A 19979-nucleotide genomic window follows, 5' to 3' on the forward strand; every position below is an offset into this window, starting at 1 on the left:
CTTCTTGCTGCACTCGCATAACAGGTAGTCAGCCTGCCACGCAGTCTCCTCGTGGAGTGCAATGTAATCGGCGTCCAAAAATGCTGATTACCGATTGTTATGAAAACTTGAAATGCTGATTAGTCGGTCGACCTCTACTTTATACAGCTAATTCACTATATGCATTTAATTGTTTATAAGTTGCCTGCTTTTTGTGCTTTGGATTTAGTTTACATAGGCCTACATAACAAGTCATTTCAATGTTATATAATTCCAAAGTAGTTATTGTCTATGTTTCATATTAGTTCACTGTTCTAAGTGCCATCTTGTAACTTGAGGCCACTGCACTCTCAAGACCATTGTTCATTTGTGGTTGACACCTCTGCCTTCCTCTCTTAAGTGTTACAGTTTGTGAGTCACTGGTGTTTTTACTTTACAGTAACGTCATTTAGTAAATTTAGTCAACTGTAATTCAAAGTGGAGGATGCAGATGATTTTGATGGGGTTTGAGAGCAACCCTTCCCCAGCAAGTGCCCCCCCTACCTCCCCTCAGCCATGTCAATCACCCGTCTGATGGTTCTACATCCACTTTTCATAGACCTCTTGAAAAAGAAAATAGGGGCTTGTGGCACCATTTGTCCTAACAGAATCGGTTTCCCCAAAACCAAGGTAAACGACATGACAAAGACAGCGGAGGGGGACCATAGGTTGGATCAGGACTAACAAGCTGCTTTTTGTGAAATGGAAGGACACTAGGGAAGTAACCATGCTCCCCACACAGCATAAGGCATTCAATAACAACCATGTCTCAAGGAGGGTGAAAAGGGAAGAAGAAGAACTACAATGCCAGCATGGAGGGATGTGTCATCCTATCTGATGCTCTGATAGGATACTACCAGGTACTCCACAAGACCGGGAAGTGGTATAATCTTTTTTTTTACCACTTTATGGACATTGTTACAGTAAATGCTTTCACTCTCTACAAGTAGATGGCCAAAGCAAAAAGTCAAACCCCTCCTAGTTGGCCTTCTGAGAGCAGCTGTTGTTGGAAATGGCTGAATTGGGGGCCCAAAGCAACCTCACAACCATCACAAGACACCCCACTCAAGGTGAGCGCCACTATCCAACACACATACCAAGAGACAAAAGGATGAACTGCAAGCATTACACAAAATAGTCAAGGGGAAAAAAGGGTGAAATGCCACATCTTCTGTCCGAAAGGCCAGTTTGCTTTTTGTTTCCTGGCAGAGAGGGACTGCTTCAAAGACTAATCACAACTTATTTATTATTTATTTATACCTCCCTAATCTTACATTTGCACACACTGTATATAGATTTTTCTATTGTGTTATTGATTGTACGTCTGTTTATCCCATGTGAAACTCTGTTTGTGTCGCACTGCTTTGCTTTATCTTGGCCAGGTCGCAGTTGTAAATGAGAACTTGTTCTCAACTGGCCTACCTGGTTAAATAAAGGTGAAATAAATCAAATAAAAACGACATGCATAAGCTACGGTGAAAGTGAAATCTAATCATCTACACCTGGGATGTAAAACTAACACGAAAGCCATTTGTAAATAGTTCAGCTTATTTCTATTTTTGCACCTTTCTTAGTGAAGGACAAGTGTATTTGATAAAAAATATTTTAAAAATGTCTTATGTACAGCACCAGTCAAAAGTTTGGACACACCTACTCATTCCAGGGTTTTTCTTCATTTGTACTATAATAGTGAAGACATCAAAACTATGAAACAACACATGGAATCATGTAGTAACCAAAAAAGTGTTAAATCAAAATATATTTTATATTTGAGATTCTTCAAAGTAGCTACCCTTTGCCTTGACAGCTTTGCACACTCGTGGCATTCTCTCAACCAGCTTCATGAGGTAGTCACCTGGAATGCATTTCAATTAACAGGTGTGCCTTGTTAAAAGTGAATGTGGAATTTCTTTCATTTTTAATGCGTTTGAGCCAATCAATCAGTTGTGTTGTGATAAGGTTGGGGTGGTATACAGAAGATGGCCCTATTTGGTAAAAGACCAAGTCCATATTATGGAAAGAACAGCTCAAATAAGCAGGGAAACGAAAGTCCATCATTTACATTTACGTCATTTAGCAGACGCTCTTCTCCAGAGCGACTTACAAATTGGTGCATTCACCTTATGATATCCAGTGGAACAACCACTTTACAATAGTACATCTATATCTTTTTTTTGGGGGGGGGGGGTTAGAAGGATTACTATATCCTATCCCAGGTATTCCATAAAGAGGTGGGGTTTCAGGTGTCTATGGAAGGTGGTGATTGACTCATTACTTTAAGACATGAAGGTCAGTCAATCCGGAAAATGTCAAGAACTTTGAAAGTTTCTTCAAGTGCAGTCGCAAAAACCATCAAGCGCTATAATGAAACTGGCTCTCATGAGGACCGCCACAGGAAAGGAAGACCCAGAATTACCTCTGCTGGAGAGAAGTTCATTGGAGTTACCAGCCACAGAAATTGCATCCCAAATAAAATGCTTCAGAGTTCAAGTAACAGACACATCTCAATATAATCGAGGAGGAGACTGCGTGAATCAGGCCTTCATGGTCAAATTGCTGCAAAGAAACCACTACCAAAGGACACCAATAAGAAGAAGAGACTTGCTTGGGCCAACAAACAAGTAATGGACATCAGAACGGTGGAAATCTGTCCTTCGGTTTGATGAGTCCAAATTTGAGATTTTTGGTTCCAACCGCTGTGTCTTTGTGAGATGCAGAGTAGGTGAAGGGATGATCTCGGCATGTGTGGTTCCCACTGTGAAGCACGGAGGTGATGGTGCTTTGCTGGTGACACTGTGATTATATTTAGAATTCAAGGAACACTTAACCAGCATGGCTACCACAGCATTCTGCAGCGATACGCCATCCCATCTGGTTTGCGCTTAGTGGGACTATCATTTCTTTCTCAACAGGACAATGACCCAACATCTCCAGGCTGTGTAAGGGCTATTTGACCAAGAAGGAGCGTGATGAGTGCTGCATCAGATGACCTGGTCTCCACAATCACCAGACCTCAACCCAATTGCGATGGTTTGGGATGAGTTGGACCGCAGAGTGAAGGAAAAGCAGCCAACAAGTGCTCAGCATATGTGGGAACTCTTTCAAGTCTGTTGGAAAAGCATTCCAGGTGAAGCTGGTTGAGAGAAATCCAAGAGTGTGCAAAGCTGTCAAGGCAAAGGGTGGCTACTTAAACAAATCAAAATATATTTCAGATTCTTTTAACACCTTTTTGGTTTCTACATGATTCCATGTGTTATTTCATAGTTTTGATGTCTTCACTATTATTCTACAATAGTCAAAATAAAGAAAAACCATTGAATGAGCATGTGTGCTAAACTTTTTACTTGTACTGTATATCTGTTGCTTTTATATTGTTTTGTAAACAGTTAATTTGTATGTGGGACCAATACATTGGATATGCCTAGGCTAAACGTTCAGGCACTTTGGAGAGGTTGAAAAAACACTTGGATATCCCATGTAAGAACCACGACACCACCACAATGTTCGAGAGAGGTTGGTGTTGTAGAAATGTAGTTATAGTGAACAATAGCTTTTAGGTACATCCAGTGTGCAAAAATAGTGCAATTTCCACATTTGGACACTTTGGAGAGGTTGAAAGGACACTTGAATGTACCCTGGATACCCTATAACACCACAATGCTTGAGTGAGGTTGATATGGTAGAAATGGTGTTTTTATACAGAACAAATAGCATTTAGGGATTGCAAATATGTAATAACACTGGAATTACCTAATTTACAGACATATGCCACTTTGGAGAGGTTTAGATACACTTGGAAACGTCACGTGACCTCACCTGACACCACTTACTAAAACATCTGCCCATTTCTAGTTGTTAGGTCTATCAATCCCTTTTTCTTTCTCTGATATTGTTCACATGTTGTGGAAGCCATCTGATGTGTTTCCAGCTCTGGGAATCAATAATTCACTTATAGCTTGTCAATGAAAGATCACTTTCAAAATAACTAAAAAGTTAGTGTGTGCTTGATATTGTGTTTCTGAACGATAACTCCTATCTTCTGATCATTTCCTCATAATCTCCCAGATGCCTTCTTTCCAAATATACCAAGTGTTTGCATGTCAGAATCATGTAATTACACATGAATTGCAGTTACTTTTGGGTATGTCTATTTAGGCGGAAATCTACATTTTGCCATTACATTTAAGAGGTTAACAATATACCCACTTCAGTGCTTGATTTGAGAAACATTCATTTTGTAAATGGGGGGGAGAAAAAGTGACGTAACAGATTCCTCCTGAGAAAGTACCCCCCTGCCTCACCTTGACAAACTGTGTGATGATGCGCTGTGATGAGCCACTTGCTCCCTCGGTTCTGAGATGATGTCTCATCAGGTAGCCCATGGCTCTGATCCCACTGGTGGCTATGGGGATCTGGAGGAGACGACAGTACACAGTGTTCAGTCAGAGAGGAGAAAGAGGTATGGTTTGGCAAAGGAAAGAGTGCTTGACAAGCCAATCCTTCCACGGTCTGGGTGAACAGAATGAGTAAACTAAAGGGAGCGGTATCCACTTAGATCTGACCAGATGTATGAAGTTCCTACCCTGTCTGCGGTGGCACTGGCCAGGATGGCCTCAGTCAAGGTTGAACTGTACTCCTCCACACACAGCTGCTCAGGGGCAGACTTGACTGCGATGGCCAGAGTCATACTGCGACCATGACGCACCATCCAGTCCACGCCTGATATGTCAGCTAGGTGAAGAACATTTTTCATAGATTAAACAGAAGTCTTTCCTTACTACATTATAGTCTTGATAGTCAAGAGTTAAGTGTTAGAAATTATAAAGTGTTAATTCAATGTGTGAATACCTTTTATCATAAGTGTGAATGTTTGTGCTATATAAAGGGTTGGGCGTGGGCGAAGAGTATGGTGTGACGGTGTAAATTCTTACCCAGGACATGCTGGAGCAACACACTCCTCAGATCCTCTTCAGACAGGAAGGCACACAGCTCTCCTAAGCAACCTGCTGAGGACATGCGTGTAGCATCCTACACACAAAGTTGGAACTAAATTATTCTATATAAGGCTTTCATACACACTGGCTGATAAAGAGGCCTAAAACCCCTTTCATTAAGCCACATCCTGCCTTGACTGACGGAAGTCTAGTTTGATCAGACGTAAAACGAAACATTGCACTCTGAAAGATCCTTTCATTGAAACATGGAGCTGAATATGTCCTTATCAAATCTTATTGGTCACATACACGTGTTTAGCAGATGTTATTGCGGGTGTAGCGAAATGCTTATGCCAGGTTCAGTATTGCAGGTCTACGATATATTTAGCTAGCAAGATCAAACTGAAATAGTTTTATACTCAATTCTAGCAATTACCATTGAGAGAGAGGGGGGATATCAGTAGACCGCCTTAAAAACATCTGTTGCATTCATACATGCTTTTGTCAGTGTATCTGCTCGTAAACATACCTCATCATGACCCAGCATACTCAGCAATGTGGTGGTGATGTTTTTCCTGATGGCTGGGTCAACCTTTGACCCTGCTCCCTGGATGACGAATCGTAAGGCTTGTAGCATGGTCTCCCTGAAAAAAGGGAGCAAAACACTACGCTGATTGATTGAATCTAATCAATCCCCCCAAAAATCCTAAATGAGAGGAATCCTATATGGAACTGATCACTACTCTTCACATTGTGTTTCTCAGTTTCCCAGAATTCCCTGGTTTTGCATACCTGACTCCTGAGTCCTCAGCATTGTGGATGGCAGAGAGCTGCTCTGTAAATAGGGGGTCCACCTTGCTGTGGATGGAGACCAGCTGGCCCAGGGCCTCAGCAGCCTTCAGCCTGACCGCCCGGCTGGAGTCCTGCAGAGCCTTCAGGAAGGTGGTCTGGAGCTGGGGCAGGAAGGGCTTCAGGGCTATGCCTACCTGGAGACAGGGGCAGAGCAACAGGGTCAGGACCAGAGCAAGATACCAACCATTCTTCCAGCAGGGAGGAAACAACAGGATTGTGTTTAGTAGGCACAAAATGGGAAAACGTTCAGAAAAAAGAAAAGAAAAATCGTATTTTTGGATTATTTCATGTATTAACCACATTTCAAAATGTTTTTCCTGTCTCCCATGTTGTGCTTACCAAACGAAACCTTTAACCTCAGAATCAGCAGCAGACACTGACCTTGGCCAGCAGCAGGGTGAGTGTCTCTAGTAGAGAGGTCTTCACGCTCCAGGCAAAGCGGTCTCCCAGGATACGGATGAGCGGTCCAGTGATGTTGACCACAGACGGTCGGAGAGCCTCAGAGGAGGTCAGCTTGATGACTCCTCCCAGCGCTTTGGCCGCCTCCTCTTTCTGCTCAGGACTGCCTGTCAACACTCCTTCCCTCAACACTGGCAGGATGCAGGTCACACCCTGGGGAAGAGGGAAAGAGGAGGAGAAGAAGAGAGAATTAGAGGAGAGGAGAGAGCCAAAAAAGACATCAAAACTAGTCAGCTTGAGGATGTGACTGTACATGTCAAGAGGAGAGAGGCCTACCTTTTTGGGAAGACAGAACCCAGGCAGGTGCTGACCCTTGACGTCTACTGCCACTGACCGGATGTCTCTGTGCAGGTCGTCAATCAGAGCCAGCTGGCTGCCAGCGTCTAGTTTCTACAAAAACAAACTACAGTTTAACATTACCTCACATCGTTACATACAGTGGCAAGAAAAAGTATGTGAACCCTTTGGAATTACCTTGATTTCTGCATACATTTGTCATAATTTTCGATCTGATCTTGATCCAAGTCACAACAATGGACAATCACAGTGTGCTTAAACTAATAACACAAATGTTATGTCTATATTGAATACATAATTTATACATTCACAGTGTAGGTTGGGAAAAGTATGTGAACCCCTAGGCTAATGACTTCTCAAAGATAATTGGAGTCAGGAGTCAGTGAACCTGGAGTCCAATCAATGAGACAAGATTGGAGATGTTGGTTAGAGCTGCCCAGCCCTATAAAAACACTCACAAAATTTGAGTTTGCATTTCACAAGAAGCATTGCCTGATGTGAACCATGCCTTGAACAAAAGAGATCTCAGAATTGTTGACTTGCATAAAGCTGGAAAGGGTTACAAAAGTATCTCTAAAAGCCTTGATGTTCATCAGTCCACGGTAAGACAAATTGTCTATAAATGGAGAAAGTTCAGCACTGTTGCTACTCTCCCTAGGAGTGGCCGTCCTGCAAAGATGACTGCAAGAGCACAGCACAGAATGCTCAATGAGGTTAAGAAGAATCTTAGTGTCAGCTAAAGACTTACAGAAATCTACAACACGTAAAACACTAAACAAGAATGGTGTTAATGGGAAGACACCACGGAAGAACCCACTGCTGTCCAAAAAAAACATTGCTGCACGTCTGAAGTACGCAAAAGAGCACCTGGGTGTTCCACAGCACCACTGGCAAAATATTCTGTGTATACATGACACAAAGTTGTGTTGTTTGGAAGAAACACACAAAACTATGTGTGGAGAAAAAAAAGGCACAGCACACCAACATCAAAACCTCATCCCAAATGTAAACTATGGTGGAGGGAGCATCATGGTTTGGGGCTGCTTTGCTGCCTCAGGGCCTGGACAGCTTGCTATCATCAACAGAAAAATGAATTCAAGTTTTTCAAGACATTATGTAGGAGAATGTAAGGCTATCTGTCCGCCAATTGAAGCTCAACAGAAGTTGGGTGATGCAACAGGACAACGACCCAAAACACAGAAGTAAATCAACAACAGAATGGCTTCAACAGAAGAAAATATGCTTTCTGGAGTGGCCCAGTCAGAGTCCTGACCTCATCCCTACAGAAAACGTTTGGTTGAGGTTATTGCTGACAAAGGAGGGTCCACTAGTTATTACATCCAAGGGTTCACATACTTTTCCCACCCTGCACTGTGAATGTTTATACGGTGTGTTCAATAAAGACATGAAAACGTATAATTGTTTGTGTGTTATTAGTTTAAGCAGACTGTGTTTGTCTATTGTTGTGACTTAGATGAAGATCAGATCAAATTTTATGACCAATTTATGCAGAAATCCAGGTGATTCTAAAGGGTTCACATACTTTTTCTTGCCACTGTACTATGTTAGTTAACCAATAGCCACTAGGTACTCTGGTTACCTATGAAATCAACGCTGCATAATGATCCACAACACAACTGTATGACTTCAGTAAACCCGGTCAAACCCATTCCCAGTTCCTGTAATGCTCTTGGTGCCAACTGCTAACCTTGGTGATGGAGTTGATGGCGTCCCAGCTCTGCACCAGGACCTCAGGGTTGGAGTCGTTGAGCAGGCGGATGAGGCCTGACAGGAGGTTGCGTGTGTGGGCGCTGTAATCCAGGCGGGTGCGGGAGAAGTATCCGTTGAGGATGGTGGCGGCGGCCTGTCTGAGACCGGCATCCGGTGACCTGGTGGCCTCTAGCAAGTCCTCGATGATGATACGCTGACCCACCTCATCTTCCACAGACAGGATCACTGCCTGGCAGCTGGCCAGCTCCTGAAGGAGAGGCGCGGGGGGTAATATAAACTGGGGACATACCCATCATCTACTGACCACAACCGCCCACTAACAACCACTGTAATATTATCCCAAGACGACTGTTAAGACCACGGCCAGTTAAAGTAGTGCCCCTGCACTTGGAACTGCTTTATAACCATCTTGTAATCAAGAATGCTGTAGTTACCTGCTGTCCCTCCTCTGTTCCCAGCTTGTCTTTCAGAGAGGAGTAGAGGGCGGGCAGGATGACCCCCAGGTGGCGCGTCAGAGCGTCTCCAGCCACGGCAGATAGGAAGGCCAGCACGCGGGTGTTCACTGGAGGAGCAGTGAGCTGACAGGGGAGAGGAGAGCATTCATACACAGAACTACACTCAAACTATAAAATACTTTAAAAACATTTAAGCATCAGGAAAAGTGGTATATAATCCAATACAATTATTATTGAGATGAACCATTGTCAGAGGTGTATGTTTGGACAGCTCACCTTCGGCACCAGGTAGGGCAGCACAGAGCGACTCTTCACTGCCATCACCTGTTTCAGACCGTCTAGAGCAAACTCCGCAGTCTCCTCATCATCCTGCACACAGAAACATTAACATCACTCTATATTCTGTTCCATGGTGGGTCCTCTGTCCTCTCCAGAGGGACAGGGGAGTGAGTATTACTGAACAAAATGTGTGGATACAGAGGAATGTTAGCGGTAAAGTGGATTCGTGTGTGTGTTTGTATGCGAGTGTGTGTCTCACCAACTGTTTGAGCAGGGCAGGCAGGATGTCGTCCAGGGCCTGGTGACCGATGGTGGCGTGGAGCTGCTCAAAGGTTTTGGCTGCAGCCTCTCGTACCTCCTCCAGGGGGTCACACAGAGCCTTCCTCACCGTGGGGACCAGGGACTCAGAGAATATCAGCACCTGGAAACATACACGCATTGTGACCTTGCTTCTCTACCATGGGATCACGTCACAACCCTGCTATGTATAAGACGTTTAAAAAGGTTTCCTCAAACTGTATACTCATCTCAAGGGACTTCCAGGTTAAATAATGAATTAATAAAAAAGTGGCCAGGTATGTGTTGAGGTACTGACCGCATCCCTGCTGGTGGACTTCATGATCTCACTCAGACCGATGCACACGCCCTGCCTCTCATCACTCTTATCTGAGCGCAGACCCTCCTCCAGGATAGGAATGATCTCTGGGAGGATCTTCTCTCCCAGCTTACGGACCAGGTCTCCAAGTGTCCTTGCAGCAATCTAGAACACACAGAGAAACCACATTCAGTAACCCAGGGATCAGAAGCAGGAGAGAACACAGAATCCAAACACTCAAATTCAGACAAAAGTGTAGAATACTATAATTCAGTAATAACAGAATACTGAATTGTCTTAGTGTGACTAATGTACATGACAAAAGAGAGATAGACAAAGGGGATCAAATCAAATTGTATTCATCACATCATTCGTAATAAGGTGTAGACTAACAGTGAAATGCTTACTTACGGCCCTTCCCAATCATGCAGAGAGAAATAATAGAAAAGTGAAACACGTAATAAATACACAATGAGTAACGATAACTTGGCTTTATATACGGGGTACCAGTACCGAGTTGATGTGCAGCGGTACGAGATAAACGAGGTAGATATGTACATATAACTAGGAATAAAGTGACAGATAATAACCAGTAGCAGGAGCATATGTTATGAGTCAAAAAAGTTAGTTAAATAGTTAACCATTGACCCATTTTGCACTAACTATTTAGCAATCTTATGGCTAGAAACTGTTCAGGGTCCTGTTGGTTCCCGACTTGGTGCATTGGGGCCGCTTGCCAAGCGGTAGCTGAGAGCACGGTCTATGACCTGGGTGGTGCGAGTCTGATAATTCTTAGGGTCTTCCTCTGACACCGCCTGGTATAAAGCTCCTGGATGGCAGGGAGCTCCGTCCCAGTGATGCACTAGGCCGAACGCACTAACCTCTGTAGCGCTTTGCTGTTGGATGCCAAGCAGTTGCCATACCAAGCGGTGATGCAGCCAGTCAAGATGCTCTCAATGGCGCAGCTGTAGAATTTGAGGATGAGGGCCCATGCCAAATCTTTTCACCCTGCTGAGGGGGAAGAGGCGTTGTCGTGCTCTTTTAACGACTGTGTTGGTGTGTGCGAACCATGATAGATCCTTAGTGATATGGACACAGAGGAATTTGAAGCTCTCGAACCACTCCACTACAGCCCCGTCGATCTGAATGGTGGTGTGCTCTGCCCTTCCGTTTCCTTTAGTCCATGATCAGCTCCTTTGTCTTTCTGACGTTGAGGGAGAGGTTGTCCTTGTACCACACTATAAGGTCTCAGTTTCATCGTCGTTGATCAGGCCTACCACCGTTGTGTTGTCAGCAAACGTAATGATTATGTTGGAGTCGTGCACGGCCACACAGTCGTGGGTGAACAGGGAGTACAGAAAGGGACTAAGCACGCACCCCTGAGGGTCCCCTGTATTGAGGGTCAGTGTGGCAGATGTGTTGTTGCCTACCCTCACCATCTGGGGGCGGCCCATCAGGATGTCCAGGACCCAGTTGCAGAGGTGTTCAGTCCCAGGGTCCTGAGCTTAGTGATGAGCTTGGAGGGCACAATGGTGTTGAATGCTGAGCTGTAGTCAATGAACAGCATTCTCACATTGGTGTTCAAGTTGTCCAGATGGGAAAGGGCATTGTGGAGTGCAATAGAGATTGTGTCATCTGTGAATCTGTTGGGACGGTATGTTAATTGGAGTGGGTCCTTGGTTGATGTGACCAGCCATTCAAACCATTTCATGGCTACAGATGCGAGTGCTACGGGGGCGATAGTAATTTAGACAGGTTACCTTGGCATTCTTGGGCACAGGGACTATGGTGGTCTGCTTTAAACATACAAGCAGACCAGAGAACATGTTGTTCTCATGCATGGTTCAGTGTTGTTCAGATTCAGTGTTTAATAGTCACATGTACAGGGTTGAAGGTGTGATTGCTGGGTACAGTGAAAATCTTAGGCTCTGAGCTCCAACATACAGGACTTCGTTAAATAAAATAATGAAAATGGTAATAAAAAAACAATATAAATAGCACTATATACACAACTGTAGCAGTGATTAATAAATAATTGTCTATTGGGGTGGAGGCAGAGAAGACTGTTTAGGGGTTGGGGGGGAAATAACCATAGGGGGAGCAGCATGATCAAGTGAAATAAAAAAAGTATTGATTATATCTATAAATATTCATATTAACAACTGCAACAGTAATGAATGTCGTTGGGGTGGTGGCAGAGTAAAAGACAGTTGGGGGGGTGGGGGGAAAATGTCCATAGTGGGAGCACCATGTAAGGTAAGTGACCGTTGAGGGTGTGTGTGTGGTGGGGTGGGGGTCCATAGGGGGAGTAGCAGGGGGGAGCAGGTAGCTAACTAGTGGTGGCTATTCAGCAGCCTGATGGTCTGAGGGTAGAAACTATTGGCCAGTCTTCCAGTTTTTGCCATGATGCTCCTGTACTGCGTGATTGAAGCGGAGAGAACAGGACATGGCTTGGGTGCCTGATGATCTTCTTGGCCTTTCTGTCTGACACCTGGTGTTGTAGGTGTCCTGTAGGGCAGGCAGTGTGCACCCAATGGTGCGTTCGGCTAAGCGCATCACCCTCTGATGCGCCTTGTGGTTCGCGGCGGTGGAGTTGCCTACCAGGCTGTGATGCAACCCGACAGTATGCTCTCGATGGTGCTCCTGTAGAACACTATGAGGGCCCTCGGGACAGGCCACATTTCTTCAGCATCCTAAGGTTGAAGAGTTGCTGTTGTGCCTTCACCACGATGTCCGTGTGGTTCAACCGTTTCAGCTTCTCAGATGTGTACGCTGAGGAATTTGAAGTTATTGACCGTCTCCACAGCGGCCCGGTCGATGAGGATGGAAGTGTGTCCAGCCTCGTTCCTCCTGAAGTCCATAATCAGCTTGTTTGCTAACGTTGAGAGAGAGGTTTTTTACCTGGCACCACGCCGTCACAGTGCCTACCTCATCCCTGTAGGCTGATCTCGTTGTTGTTGGTCATCCGGCCTACTACTGTTGTGTCGTAAGCGAACTTGATGATGGAGTTTGGGCCGGCAGCCTTGTGAGTAGGGCTGACCTTAATTAGTCGACCGGTCAATTGTTTGGTCGATGGGATGTTGTTCGACCCAGATATTTTTAGTCGAACAGTAGCAAAATATAGATATTTTTTATGGCACATAAGACTCGTGCCCATCTCAGTGAACTAATCCATTGTGGAGGCTGTAGGGATGGCACAGTTCAAGAAGGGGAATCTGGCAGCACAATGCACGTCTCTCCAGAATGCGCTCTCTGCCACCAATTTGTGCAGCCGGGCGTCTGTAAGCTGATTTCGGTTGCCAGTTGTACGGTGTTTCCTCCGACACATTGGTGCAGCTGGCTTCCGGGTTAAGCAGTGCGGCTTGGTATGGTCATGTGTTTTGGAGGATGCGTGGCTCTCGACCTTCGCCTCTCCCGAGTCCGTACGGGAGTTGCAGCAATGGGACAAGACTGACTACCAATTGGATATCACAAAATTGGGGAGAAAAGGGGGTAAAAGTACAAAAATACAATCATACTCTGATCCAGTGGAAACGTCATAAAACCTGATTACTTCTTATCCCTTGTGCAATGGCCTACAGCTGTGTCTGTCCTGAGCTCACTGGCACCATGTTACAAGTTTGCTAGTGCAGCGAGCTTCGGGTCGGACCTGTTAATAGTTGATACAATGTTTCAAGTTTGTTGCAGAAAGGCTATGAACAGCCAATGTGATTTATAGGATATTTATTTTTAAAATCAGGATATTTTTCTACCTGCAGGCTGCAATGTTTTCATTTGTTGGCTTTATGGGCTATTTTTACATAGTTGGCAATGGAAGTTACTTTTTAGGTTTATATAATTTTCTTTTAGAATTGGATAAAATGTTGATTAACCACATGACAATGATTGAGATACAAAGACGTTATTAGAGAAAGAAATGGAACTGTTCAACAAAGAAAATGCATATGTAAACCATAACTGGCACGCAGATTTATTTTTATTTAACCTTTATTTAACTTGGCAAGTCAGTTATGATCAAATTTGTACTTACAATAACGACCTACCTCAGCCAAACCCGGATGACGCTGGGCCAATTGTGCGCCGCCCTATGGGACTCCCAATCACGGCCGGATGTGATACAGCCTGGATTCGAACCAGGAACTGTAGTGACACCTCTTGCACAGATGCAGTGCCTTAGACAGCTGCGCAACTCGGGAGCCCCATCGGTAGAATTGGTAAGATAAATTGGCATTCCAAATGAGAAAGCTTGCCGCCGACTCATGTGGCCTATTTACCGGCAACTTCCGGAAAGTAACATCAGAATCTGCGAAAGCCAGTAGGAGCGGGAGGAGGATGGTCGGGACAGGTTGAGTTTTTTTCCCTTCTCGTTATCATGATCTCTGGCTCCCTCTTATTTCGTCAAACAGTGAGCTTAAAGCATCAGACAAGCTCAATGCATATATAGTTGATTTTATTAAAACACATAGGGTGTGTTTATATATGGAAAAACACACGTTTTAAAATGTCGACCAATTGGTTGAAAGAACAGGCGACTTTCGGTCTACCAAGATTTTTTGGGGGTCGGGGACAGCCCTATGGTAAAGTCCTCAATGTTATTGGATGAATTCCGGAACATATTCCAGTCTGTGCTAGCGAAACAGCCCTGTAGCCTAGTATCCGCGTCATCGGTACTTCCAGCACCAAAAAAAAAAAAAACACTGAAAATAGCAGGATTGGTCAGAAGCCCGTAAAATGGCTGCTATCCATTGCAGTGCCAATCTCTCTCATTCAATAGTTGTGAGAGCAATAAGGAAACAGCTCCATACATACTAGACATCCTAGCAGTAGAGTTACCGTTCTCTTGTCGGGGCAGTCGGAGGCCAGGAAGCCCAGCAGCAGAGTGAAGAGGGTGGGCAGGATCTCCCGGAGGGTGCGGGGCGTGTTGGACACCACAATCTTCCACACATGGAGGGAAGCCTGTCGCACCACCAGCTGGGTGTCTGAACGGCCCATGTAGAGGCCAGACAGGACCCGGTTACGCCGCTCTCCACCCAGCGCTCCGATGATAGCCTGGGGGAGAGGAGGACATACAGTCAATATTATTTACTTCTCATATCAACCATTATAGAACCAACAATCTATACAGGAAAATCACGTCAGAATACCTTGTTGGACTGCGCTGTGCCAAAGTTATCGTCCTCTGAAGCGGTCTCAGTGGTCATCTTGCCTGTGACTCCTGAAATGTGGAACAGTAGGTCTCCCAGCAGCTGCACAGAGCTGAATCTGTGGTCCAGAGACAACATGGAGGTTCAGTTAAGACTTACAGTTACAAGAAAACTATTTAGTATACTATATAATGTTGCATATAATATCCAATAAAAAAAAGCACATTGACAAAAAGTGTAGATAATCCTCTAAGAAAACAAATGGTCCAAACCTCATGTCTCTATCATAACCTATTCAACATTTATTGGAGTTTTGACCCTTGTAGGATGGTCAAAATTAGGGTGACTAAATCAATGGAAGCCAGATACATTTTGGGGCCATAAATCAGGAAAATAACATGGCGTCAGATAGGCTGGATGCTGTGTGAGAATTAAAGCTACCGGACAGGCTTACCATTGAACTCGTCATCTTCTCATATCCAGAAGACATAAAACAACAGACGGATTTGAGAAATAGTATTTTCATATTTTAGTATACGCTGTTCATATTAATGCAAAGTTTGTTCTTTTCACAGACGTCTCACAAAAACAAGCGTATCTCTGAAATGTCAGAGCATATTTCAGCCTTTTACATTTAATTCAGCCGGTGTCATGCTAATTTTTCCATTTGCATCTGCGGAAACAACTTGGAAGACGACGACCACAAAATGTAAAATCCTAAAAAGTTTTAGCCGAGAAACAAGCACCCCTGTCAACGGAGCTCGGTGCTTATTGTCAATACGTTACAGAAAGACACAGAAAGAATCCTATTTGTCTTGGTAAAACGCAATGTATAACACAAAGAAGCTCGTTTTCACCCACTGACACCTTATAATATCACATAAATGATGTTTGAGTAGATGTCTGACCGAATTCTCCAGAGGTCGTCAAACAGGCCCTGTTCCAGTTCAGGCAGCAGCAGGGCGATGGCAGTCTCAGCGTACATACTGATGATGCGCTGGCCGGCACGCAGGGCAGTGTCCCTCACATATTCATTCTCATCAGCCAGAGCCTGAAAACAGAGGAGAGGGGAGACTGATGAGAGGTATTCACAACCAGAGAGAGAGGGATTGGAGGGATGGTGAATGGAGAGTGCTCCATACCTTGAGGATGCAGGGGATGATGGGGCCAACGTAGGGTGTGAACCTGTCCCCGAAGGTGAGTGGCAAGTAGATGAACATCATGATGTAACCGTCGCGGACGTGGGAGGCGATGTCCACCTTGCTGGCCGTCTGCACCACGTCTGGCATCAGCTTGTCCAGCTTCTCCACGCCCAGCCCAGCCATCACCTCAGCCAGACCTTGGGCAGCTCCAGAGCGGTCCACAGAGCTCTGCTCAGAAGCCAGGGTCTCCATGAGCCAGGGAAGCAGGTCATCAAAGCACGACTCACCCATGCCCTTCACCATGGCACCCAGGGCCTTGGCTGACACGGTACGCACCTGGTAGAGGAGATGAGAAGGAGCGAGAGTTATCAGGTAACCAAATCACATTCACTTGTTTGTTGATGAGCTCTTCGGTACAAGCACATACCTCGGGCACAGGGTCCAGCAGAGAGGCTTTGAGTCCAGGAATGACACTGGGCAGGTATGGGGACAGGTCCTGTAACAAAGACAACACATTGTGTCAACCGTTAGAAACACACACATTATACAACAGTAGAGCATTTTAGAAGATCAATTGTAGTACAATGCAACTCAATATCCCAGTGCTGCTTGGTACCTTCTGGTCGGTGAGGGAATACATGTTGCCGATGATCTGAGCGGCCATCTTGCGAGTGTCGGTGGAGCGGTCCTGGAAGGCCCTCTGGACGATGGGCATGATGAGGGCCAGGGAGGGGGCGTCGATGAAGTGGACAAACTTGGTGTCCAGCAGCGTCTGCAGGCAGTTCTGGGTCTTACGGGAGGGGTCAGTGAGGGCGTCCAGCAGGATGGGGGTTATGGCTGAGAGGGGGAGAGAAAATCTGTTAGTAACTATCCTAAAGTACAAATCTGAAATAAAATCCTATTCATACCGCTCTGAACTGAAGTTTGTCATTTGTCTAACTAAATCTCAGAGTTTAACACAGCCCTCTTTACCCAGGATCTCAGGGTTGCGGATGACAGAGCCAATCTGTCGTAGGGCCTGCTGGCCGGCATTCTGCACTTTGACATGGGAGTCAGTCAGCACCTCGGTCAGCTTGGGCACAATGCTGGGCAGGCAGGAGGACAGCTGCTTAGGGGCACAGTATGCCATGGCCCCCAGGAGCTCCACAGAACCTGGAGGGAGAAGAGAGAGGGGGGAGAGAGGGAGCAACAGAAGCAGTAGTGAGGTGCAGAGGAAGGAAGGACAGGATAAGAGGTATGGCGGTATCAGGAGTAACCAGCTGAAATAAGTCTAACAGGTGATTGATTTTGAATGGTTGTGTCCTCAGAGCTCTCTAAAAAGGCCCATGATGCTGTGGGTTGACCCTCACCTGCTTTTGTCCTCCAGGATTCCTCCTCCAGAGCCACCAGCAGGGAGGGCAGCACCAGCTTCACCCCATGGGCACTCAGGTTCCTCATCACCGCCTTGGCACAGTCATCTGCCGCCTGGAAAGGGCAGGGAGGTTAGGCAGAGCGTAATGCACAACAAAACGTGAGTGAATGTGAGAATTATTAGCTGGAAAATGAGTGTGTGAGAAAATGAAAGGGAGGTGGGATTGAAATGAGAAGCTGGTAATGGTCATCCTACCTCTCTGACATACTGGTTCCCGTCCCCGAAGCAAAGCAGGAGGTGAGGAAGCACGTGGACCACGTAGGGCTCAAACAGCTTCCCCAGCATGTTGCACAGCATCTCAAAGGCAAACAGGGCACCTGGAAAAGAGAGAGGGAGAGAGAACTGTATAAAAATCAGTCACAGATAGTGGGAGAACCAACTAAACCACGGAGCCCAGCAGAGATTAAGCAACTGGCGAGGAGTCACCAACCCTCTCTGCGTCTGAAGTTCTTCTTGTCCTGGATGGCGTCGGTCAGGGTGCTCATGATGTCCTGCTGTTTGAGGGCCAGGATGCCCAGGCCTTTAACCAGGCCTGCCAGGCCGTAGGCCGCGCCCTTTCTCTCAGCATACTTGTCACTCTCCAGCAGCAGCTGCAGCAGCTTCCGCACCATCCCCCCAGCATCCTCCCTAATGGCAGGGACCAGAGGGGGCAGGCAGCTAGCCACAGACTCCTGGACCTGAGGGAGGGAGGAGAGACGGACAAGGCAACAGTTACTACAAGCAGGATTAGTGATGCTCAGCTGAGGCTAATGTAAAGGCATTTCGTTGTAAAGGTCAATGCATACAGGTTATAGAAATCAAGATGAAACATATAAAAGAATAATGGGAGGGACTTTACCAGAGAAAGGTTGGTGGTCATATGCACATCCTTAAAAAACAGAGTTGCTGGACTAATGAAGGATACTTGAAAAGAACTGCTAATGTAATATGCTTCCAACTGCCACCTTCATTGACAACTTTTTCGTCCAACATAGACGAAGATCCTTGTTGGAACGAAACCTTGTCAATAAAGGTGGTAATTGGGACCATGTTCAGTGTGTGGGCCTTTCTGTCCTTTTCAAGGGATTGTTCCAGTACCTGCTGTGAGGGTGTGGAAAGGGCAGTGATGAGCTTGGCCACGATGGGTTTGACCTTGGGGTCACTCTTGTCCAGATGTTTGGCCAGAGAGCCCATTAAGATGACCACACTCTGGCGGACTGAGTCGTAGCTGGCGTCCTGGGGGGCGTCCTTCAGGAACTCCTCGAACACCGGGAGCAGGGAGCTCACATTGTCCTGGAACACAACAGGCAACACACTGCTCAGAAAGGAGCCACAAAAATGGATATGTATTGAGTTAGTAGGAGTCCATTGAGAGAAGAGCATTTGCATTGGGTGCCAGGAGATGGGTGTGGTTGTATAGAATAAATCAAATAAACCATGTTGGTACCTTTCCGTGTGTGTTGAGGGCGGAGAGGGCAGCGTCCAGCATGCAGCGCCGCACCTCAGGGTGACGGTCATTCAGGGCGTCAGGAACAAAGAACAGGAAGAGAGGAGTGACCTGGGGCTCATCCAGATACTGACACAGCTTGTTCAGAGCCAGGGCGATGCCACACCTGCAGACACCAACACACCCTTAGACACCATGCACAAGGTGGTCCCACATAAACACAGCAAATAAGGATCTAGAGAGTAGAATAAGAGTTGTATTGACATTGTGGAGTGGCAGAGCGTCCTCTAACCTGGCTTCCCACTGGTCAGGTGGTTGTTCAGAGATGACTCGTCCTAAAGCATCCAGGACAGGAGGAGGTCTCTAGAAAAAAACAACAGTTTCACATTGACCATGGTTCTAGTCTACAATATTACACCACTCCTGATACCCAGTGACTAGTGGCTACTTCTGAGCTGTGATAGGAGGGACACGGTGGAGGGAGACTCACGTAGAGTTTCTGGTGGTAGAGCTCATTGAGCTGGCCCAGGACTATGGGGGACTGGTCGCGGTACTCGCTGATGGCGCTGGACAGAGCCTCGGCCCCTGCAGTACGCACAGCTTCCTCGTGGTGGGTCACATCCCCGATGAGCAGAGAGCACAGCTCAGGGACCAGCTCCAGACACAGAGCCTGCCACAGCCTGGGGGAGAGAAGGGGGAGCAGAGTGGTACGGTCAGTCACAGCAGCTACGCAACACGATGGGAGACACGCTACTTCACAAAAGCAAAGTCATTCTGAAGAGGGGAGCTATATCCTATATGCAAAGTATTAGTATTATATGAAAAGTATTACATAGATGGGGCAACATTAGCTACTCACTTCTCAGCCAGAGTCCTTCCCTCCTCCTCCACATCAAACCTGGACACCCACAGCCTGCGGAGGACACTCAGACCACTGGCATCTGTACTTTCTGTAGGCAGAGCCATCTCCATCTCCGTCAGGCCCTGGACAGAGACAGAGAGAGACATTAACACACATCCAAAGACCCACGCACAGTAATTACGCACAGTACACACACACACTAATCAAATCGCATTTATCACGTGCCGAATACAGCAAGTGTAGACTTTACCGTCAAATGCTTCATTACGAGCACTTTCCAAACAAATCGATAAACAATAAAATAACAATAATGAGGCTATATACAAGGGGTAACGAGTCAGTGTGCTGGTGTATTAGGTAGTTGGGGTGATTCA

At 46.0% G+C, this 19979-nt stretch overlaps 1 protein-coding gene across 2 annotated transcripts in view; it reads right to left on the bottom strand.

The window, feature by feature from the left end:
* The window catches only part of LOC115199981 (eIF-2-alpha kinase activator GCN1-like), a 32781-nt gene that overhangs the window by 2723 nt on the left and 10079 nt on the right, over positions 1-19979 (bottom strand). For both annotated transcript variants that reach the window (XM_029762593.1, XM_029762594.1), the window contains exons 29-55: positions 19603-19727; positions 19234-19423; positions 19036-19106; positions 18744-18909; positions 18395-18589; positions 17748-17994; positions 17513-17634; positions 17256-17370; positions 16879-17058; positions 16523-16743; positions 16334-16402; positions 15907-16242; positions 15673-15815; positions 14765-14882; positions 14454-14669; positions 9621-9785; positions 9285-9446; positions 9023-9115; positions 8726-8869; positions 8269-8538; positions 6540-6653; positions 6186-6416; positions 5745-5938; positions 5482-5596; positions 4950-5046; positions 4601-4749; positions 4320-4430 (exon numbers count right to left, since the gene is read on the bottom strand). In XM_029762593.1, the coding sequence (XP_029618453.1) occupies positions 4320-4430; positions 4601-4749; positions 4950-5046; positions 5482-5596; positions 5745-5938; positions 6186-6416; positions 6540-6653; positions 8269-8538; positions 8726-8869; positions 9023-9115; positions 9285-9446; positions 9621-9785; positions 14454-14669; positions 14765-14882; positions 15673-15815; positions 15907-16242; positions 16334-16402; positions 16523-16743; positions 16879-17058; positions 17256-17370; positions 17513-17634; positions 17748-17994; positions 18395-18589; positions 18744-18909; positions 19036-19106; positions 19234-19423; positions 19603-19727 (4359 nt within the window). The remainder of the gene's footprint in view (positions 1-4319; positions 4431-4600; positions 4750-4949; positions 5047-5481; positions 5597-5744; positions 5939-6185; positions 6417-6539; positions 6654-8268; positions 8539-8725; positions 8870-9022; positions 9116-9284; positions 9447-9620; positions 9786-14453; positions 14670-14764; positions 14883-15672; positions 15816-15906; positions 16243-16333; positions 16403-16522; positions 16744-16878; positions 17059-17255; positions 17371-17512; positions 17635-17747; positions 17995-18394; positions 18590-18743; positions 18910-19035; positions 19107-19233; positions 19424-19602; positions 19728-19979) is intronic.

This window comes from Salmo trutta, chromosome 9 (assembly GCF_901001165.1).
Source record: "Salmo trutta chromosome 9, fSalTru1.1, whole genome shotgun sequence".
Classification (NCBI taxonomy): domain Eukaryota; kingdom Metazoa; phylum Chordata; class Actinopteri; order Salmoniformes; family Salmonidae; genus Salmo; species Salmo trutta.